The 7,757-nt window shown below is 39.9% G+C and overlaps 1 protein-coding gene across 1 annotated transcript in view; it reads right to left on the bottom strand.

The window, feature by feature from the left end:
- slc9a1a (solute carrier family 9 member A1a) overlaps positions 1-7,505 on the bottom strand; it is a 41,190-nt gene extending 33,685 nt beyond the window's left edge. The window contains exon 1 of the mRNA XM_028579880.1: positions 7,217-7,505. Coding sequence (XP_028435681.1) covers positions 7,217-7,505 — 289 coding nt within the window. The remainder of the gene's footprint in view (positions 1-7,216) is intronic.
- Positions 7,506-7,757: the final 252 nt, after the last annotated feature.

The raw sequence follows: 7,757 nt of genomic DNA, 5'->3' as shown, positions 1-7,757 counted from the left end.
ATAGTCCACCTTTTTGTCTTTATAGTTCTTCTGTCAATTAGAAGATTATTCAATATTATCACTTTACATGTATTATATATTTCAATATAAGATGAATCTTAAATCCATCACAGCATGACAGCAAACTCTTACGTTTGCGAAAATGTGGTATTTTAGGGATGGAAAATACCTAAACTCTTCAAATGACCAAGGTCTGCAAAGGGAGCCATTTACAAAAAACCTTTAATAAAAAGATGGGCACTGTAGTCCTCGAGGAAAGAGAAAACAGGTTATGACTGGACGGACTAAACGTATTACTGCTGGAGCCTCAAGCAGTGACACACTCAACACTGGATCCAAGAATGCCACTCTAAATGACCCATTATCATTCATGAATGACCAGGAGCGACAAGTGAAGACTGCACATGCTGTACAAACCGGAAGAGAATGAGACAAAAACCCATTTCAGCATCAATACTGACCTTTCTAAATGTAAAAACTCTCAACACATCTAGGACTGGACAAAAGGCTCAACGGAGCATGCCTGAAATGTCTCACCTAGACTACGTGGTGACTGTTAACACATTCTTAAATCTCTCTAGGACTCCAATTAAGAGCTTCAGTGCTCATCAAGAGAAGAGCCATAACACAGGAAAAAAGATAAGTGAAAATGAGGGCAGTGAACTTTAAAGAACAACTCATGGCACACAACTGCAGTGCTGTCAAGACATATAAAAGAGATATGCACTAAGTGTACTCAATAGAAGAAAAGACAATGGTGTAAGGATTTTTATGCCAGATTTGGCACTTATGCAGCCAGGTTATTCAAAAGTCAGCAAAGGGTTAAAGCTCTTTCCTTTCTGAATGTGTACCCAGTATCAGCACAGCCTGGTACCTGCTAAACAATTCCCAAAGATAGGAACTACGCCCTGTTGCCAGGTGACTAATTGTACACTGTCGGCAACCAAACCTGCTGGACCAGGCAAGGACAAAAGAGAGAAACTATTTAAACAGTTGCCTTGTTAAAGAAAGTGATTGATGATAAGTTCTTTTGATTCTTTCTTGGAAATCAATGTGTTAAACTGGCCGACCCTCTTTCCATGATGTTAACAGGAAGGTCAGAAACACATTTGTTTCAGAGTGGTAAAGGCCTTGTTCCTGACAACAGTGCTGTGTGAAAAAATCATAGACAGTATATAATGGACCAATAGACCCCGTTGCTCTGGACGGAGACCAGTGAAGGCTATTAGAAGCACTTTTCCGGTGATGGCCAGCTTTACTGCGCAGCCTCCAACTGACAGAGACAGCATAAATGTGATGTGAGCAACGTGTCTGAAAGTTGTAAGTCTTCTGGTAGCTGTGCCAAGAGAAATCTCAATCATTTCCAATCTTACAGAGACGGAGAGTGTAGGTATATGTAAGGAGATAACATGGGCACAGGCTAATTATTGCTAAATAAAATGCTAGTTAACATTAGTAATTAATCCTAAACAGCTCATGTAAGTCAAAACGGCCTGCAAGCTTATCCTGTACTATACGTTAATTCCTCTACTATGTGACACAATCGTTAGCCTATTTTTACAAAAGCGTCTGCTACGGAGCCATAACGTGAGGTACAAGGTAATGGAGCCTTTTATACATTCTCGTGTTTCTTTAGAACTAAACAATGGACAAATAGAGTCTTTAAACGCTTCAGATGTAAAGTTATTTGCTGTCAAGTGGTGCCAAAACGAATGCTAGTCAGTGGAATGCTAACGGGAGGTGATGGCCAGGTAGCAACAAAATGGCGCCATAGGAGGTTTGAGTTCTGAAGCGAAGCTTACCCCATTGGAAAAAATAAGCTTTTGTGAGTTTGATTGTTTAATACAGACCATTGTGTTCCTCAAGTTGCTTGTGCAAGACCAGTGTTGGTTTAAATAATTAATAATGGCCTGCTGATGGTATATTTCAGTATGATCTCTGATGCCATATGTGCACATGGGTGACTCCTCACATGGTTGTTCTAAGGATAGAAATGTTTGATCTTTACCATAATTCACAAGCACATTGTCCACTTTAAATACTGAATGAAGTATAACTTAGTGACAGCATTAAATGTCTGTTACAAGCAATACTGTAGATACAATAGTCCCTTTTGTCATCATGCCGATGTTTAAAATGGAAAGAAGGCAACCAGAGAGAATGATTTGGCTGTAGACGGAAACAAAAGGACAAGTTAACATTAGTACAAACACTGTAGATAATACCAGTAGATACACCTTTGAGGTTATGTCACTGACAAGAAATGAATTTAATTTGTGGAGACGACAACAATATTTTAGATCTTAGAATTGCAACCACTAATCGCTAAAATGTCTTTCACCTATGACACCTTAAAGGATGATTACTTCTTGCAACCTGTGACGCATGCTCAGAATTGAGAACTATCAAACTAATCAATATTATTGCTTAAGGCTATTTACTTAAATATGTTGGACAGTGACACTATATGGAGATATTATATTAAATATGAGGCAAAGACATCTAGGGTATTTCTAAGATTAGGGGCATGTAAATGTAAATTTTTTTTTTTATGAAAACTTAACTGCATTAAGCCTAACCTAAATAACACATTAAAGATAAGATGTGTAAAGCCTGTGACACATTTACTCAAGCTTTGCCATGAGGGTGGTTTCTAATGATATACCTGACTTCTTTCCTACACAGACATTATCGATAAGGATAATATTATGACCCATACCTCCTAAAGGTTTGGCCAAATCCTGTAACTTTGGACTCCACAACAACAAACAGAAACATTAAACAATTAAAACGTTAAACTCAAGAATGATTATACAGGTGGTCTATGGGTCAACCCAGTGATACAGATAATGTCTCCTAAAAAATGTTATCATCAATTGTTTACTGTAGATTAAGCAATCCATTAAGGAATGGGGCAGGTCCCTTTGTGAACCATTTACTCAGCAAACTAACGATCTAAACAACAGGAGGCAGCATTCCCGAAACAGTGCTAATTCATAGACATATTGGATCTTAGAAAATTAGATCACTGTAAAGTTTACAAATTCAACAACACACTGTGGAACTAGATTTAAGATTGCAGTCTTGTCTGCTAAATACAAGGTTAAAAAAAAATAACGTATAGCTTTGAAGGTCCTCAGGTGTAAGAGTCATAAATACCCAATGGAATGGGCAAACTAATTCAACAACTCTTAAGAAACAAAGAACAAAGCCTGACTTTTATCATTATTTCTGGGTCAAACCAGGTTACAGCAATGTTTGACTGTGATGGATGAGCTATGGCCTGCTGAAGTTACAATAATGGGATGCCATGAATATGTTCCATTTCTTACTATAAAACAAAGACAAAGGCCAATTTTTTCAGTAAAGAGAAAAATCTGCATTTATATGCCCACTCTGGAGTGATTTACTCCCACACTTCTGGACCTGCGTGTACACAGGCTGTCCCAGTTACCACTTCCTGCTGTCTAAATAAACAACAAAAACATGAAATAACCGGACTGTTGAAAAAATATCTGTATTTCCTCTTACAGTGGAATGCTTGAATAGCTTTCACTTCTAGACAGATGTAGTGCAATTGCAATTATCCTTTTCCAAAAGGATAATTGCTGATCCTGTCATTTCAAACATTACAACTCAGTTAATAATAAATAAAGCTTGAGTTCAATTATTTATTTTCACTGCAAAAACATTCTTGACAACCGCGGTAATAAAACTGCAGCACTGCTGAGATCATGGTTATTAAATTACTGAAAGTAAGCATCGTCTGGCTATTATTGAATTGTTTCATGAATGTCAATCATTATCTGCAATACACTCCCCATAATGTAAGGTTCTAGCCACCAAAAATGTTTTCATATTTCTCATTCATGTTGAAAAGATCCATATCACTTTCAACGAGTGCCAAGTAACACACACACACACACAACACACACACACACACACACACACACACACACACAACACACACACACACACACACACACACACACACACACACACACACACACACACACACACACACACACACACACACACACACACACACACACACACACACACACACACACACACACACACACACACACACACACACACACACACACACACACTCTTCAAATTGATAGACCAGTTGTGAATTATAAATAGAAGGTGAGACTAACTGAACTTGAACATGTTACGGGGAGTTTCGCTGGAAGGAGGGGAACACTGGAACCAAGCAGGTTCAAAGCCACCAGTTATTACAGAAGGAGGTGTCCCACTGCTCACTCACGTATTACTAGTGAATATTATCAGATCTGACCAAACCAAAGCGTCATTGTGAAAGTTGGAGCCTGAATGTTTGATTAGGCTATAAACTAGTATAGGCATTGCAACCTACTAAAATATTAACAACTCATTCTTGTTTATAACTGCAGCTAGAGCTGGGCGATTTGTTTCCCTAAAGAAATCTGCGATTTTTTTTTAATAAAAAACTCGATTTACGATTCAATTTTCCCCCCCTTCCATTTTAAACAAAATAACTGCGAACTGTAAATATATTTTAAAAATATATATTTATTGTATTTAATTAAAGTGCATCAACATAAACAAAATTGCACAGGCAAACCCTTTCTCTAACTGAAAAGTCACTGTGCAGTGTGCAACAAAGATTGTTAAACATCCAAATTATTTATACTGTATTTGGATTAAAAAAAATCCCAAAAAATCGATTTTTTGAAAATATGAATCAATTTGACCTACCAACTTGATTTTTAAGTCAACTCGATTTTTTTCCCAGCCCTAACTGCAGCTGAAGTCTTGTATTGAGTAGGGTTGGGCATCGAGAACCGATTCCTACTTGGAATCGTTTCAAAAATTACGATTCCATCGGAATCGTTTCTTTATTGCAATCGTTTGGTAGCCTGGATGCCAGCCGAACTTAGCCCCGCCCACAACATTCAAGGTCGGGAACTAGAATCTGAGTATGACCACGTCAGGCTAATCGTTTGGAGGATTTGGTTTCAAATCTGATCATGGGTTCCACATTTAACATGCCCAAGTTTGGGTTTCGTAGCGACCAGGCGCTTGTTGTGTTGCAGCCATGGAGCACAGTAAGCGGTGCTCTAGTCTGGCTTTATTTTACGTTGAAAAAGCCCCGTCAAACTGCAACCCACCTTTGAATCAAAATAAAACTTTCCTCTTATTTGTGAAATAAGCATGTGACCCGTTTCAACTCCTCCACTCAAAGAATCGGCATCGAGAATCTATAAGAACCGGAATAGAAAGGAAGAATTGGAATTGGAATGTTAAAATCCAAACGATGCCCAACCCTAGCATTGAGTTTCCTGTTAAATATTAGATTCACAAAATAAAAGTGAAACAAGGTCATTTAAATAATCGCTTCTTAGTATTCATGTATACTGATTATAACTAAACAGATCCTCTCAAACATATTCTTACTCTAAACACAACTACGTTTTCAGAGCCGATTATAGCTTTTAATTCATAGGTTGATAAAGAACGGTTATTTATGCACAACACTGGTCTGTGGCCTAATTACAGGAGCCATAACAGAGGATGTTTCATAAAAATAAGGACCTTGCCACTTACTTTAACACTGTTAGAGCATATTCTCAGTGAAATTATATCCCCTGGGTTTTAATTTATATAAATACTTTTTGCACTGGGTGTAAACAATTCAAGAAAAGCAAAAAAAAGTAAGGAACTAAGGCACCATGCCCACTGACAGGGTTGCTTAAGAGGTAAATGGATCATGGGTGTGCTTTTATGCTTGTAAGATATAAAAGGTCCATGAACGTGAATCAGACGCTGTGCCAAGGCGGAGCAGTGTAGCAGCCACATTGAATTACTCACAGCTCATTCAGCCATCCTGGGATAATCGGAGGCTTAAGGTCACCAATGTCTGCTGCTGTCACCTCTCTCTCTCTCTCTCTCTCTCTCTCTCTCTCTCTCTCTCTCTCTCTCTCTCTCTCTCTCTCTCTCTCTCTCTCTCTCTCTCTCTCTCTCTCTCTCTCTCTCTCTCTCTCTCTCTCTCTCTCTCTCTCTCTCTCAGCTGCAGGGCCACCCAAGCCAGGTGGTCCCTCACTGCCTGTCCTCTCCGCATAGACACTGGGCTTCTTGCCAAGACAGTGAGGCTTCTCGCCCAGACAGTGAGGCAGGCAGTATCCTCCCTCTGCTTCTGCTCAGTCAAGCCCCTGATGTTGCAGGCAACTACTATAACAAGCTGCTGGCTCAAGGAAAATGATATCAGGGGACAATGCAGTGTTTTGTGAAAAGCACAATCCCAAGAAGGCATTGCTAATAGAGGGAGAAACAGGACAGTATATAGAAGGAAATAAAAGAGAGCACCATGAGTGGAGAAAGGAAGAGGAATAAAGGGTGAGGGCACAGAAGACACGAAGCAACAGTGGAAAGTGAGGAGCTGGACAGAAGTATTTCAGTGTGTGTCACAGCTGGGATTGGGAACAATCACAAAGTAGCTCAACTCAGATGTTCGCTTTGAGACATCATTCATGACAATGTCACAAGGCTTTGGCTCACAACAGCGTAGTAGCAGGAGTTTCCCCTGTGTTGAAAACTTGCTGTACAACATCCTACTCAGTCATCACTGTATCAAGGAGTAAGGAAAGAAGTAGCAAAAGAACCTCTCCACATGAGGCTGACAGATCTGATGAGTAATCTGCAGGACCTGCAATATAGATTTTCCCTCTGAGTCGCCATCCCAATTGAGCTATTCTGGCCCAATTTGTTAAGTCAGCACACTAATGAAATCTTTACTTGGTATGCAGAATACAGGTGACAGGCTGGACGGGAGATTATCCAGCAAAAGTAAACTGATGGGTTTGATGGTTTTGTCAATTATTGTGAGCCCATCAATAGCTATATGTGCATGTGTTGTAACCTGAACCAAAGATGTACATGTCAGTTGATTAAGCTATGCTATCTCTGCTGGAGTTATCTGAACCCATTCCTCTCTTCAACATGTAATTTTGATTCAAAGAGCAGTCTGGTAAAACAGACTATTCATTTATGTTTCAATATGCTGCTAACTTCACCTGAACAACTGCTACACATGTGCCAAGTAACCTGCAATGAATAGCTACACCTGTAGCCAACTCTATAACCTAACCCTTAGCTGGCATTTCCTGGAAAGGCTGAACTCAAATGCCTGCTACAGGCTACATAACATGCGTGAAGTTCACATGATACTCACCCAATTTCATTACCGAGGCCAGCAGCACCCATAGTGAGATTTCAAAGGGAGTCTGTATGTGATGGTAGTCGAGGTCGAGCACAGGGAACGCCTTTTTAGTGTGGTTTTTTTCGCCCTCGGCTTTGTGGCTGTCCACATTTTTCTGGTGGCTGGTATCCGGAGAGCTGGCAGCTCCGAGAGGAATTACGGAGCCCTCCAGTAGCACCAAAACCATCAGCAGGAGCAGTCCCCGCTCTGGTAAACTCTTACCGATACCAGTCGGGCTGTGTGAACCTGTCCTCGAAGGCATGTTGTTAAACGAAAAAAAAAGGCAATGTAATTTGAAAAGAAATGAGTTGATAAAAGTCCGCTTGAAAACCAAGCCAGTTCAAGGAAGTTCGTTACTCTTCAACCGTCGAACATTGTAAAAGGACTTTAACAGTCGGGTCAACTATCTTAACCGAACCAAACATTAATTCTGCCAGTTAAGGTTAGCTAGCTTGATTTCAGAGTTGTTGCTTGTAGCCAGGTAAACAGCCGCACCGCCGCAGGCCGTTTGAAG

The sequence above is a fragment of the Perca flavescens genome, chromosome 6, assembly GCF_004354835.1.
Source record: "Perca flavescens isolate YP-PL-M2 chromosome 6, PFLA_1.0, whole genome shotgun sequence".
In the NCBI taxonomy this organism is placed as follows: Eukaryota; Metazoa; Chordata; class Actinopteri; order Perciformes; family Percidae; genus Perca; species Perca flavescens.
Note: the sequence above shows the minus strand (reverse complement) of the source record. Positions and strands in the feature narration are given on the sequence as shown.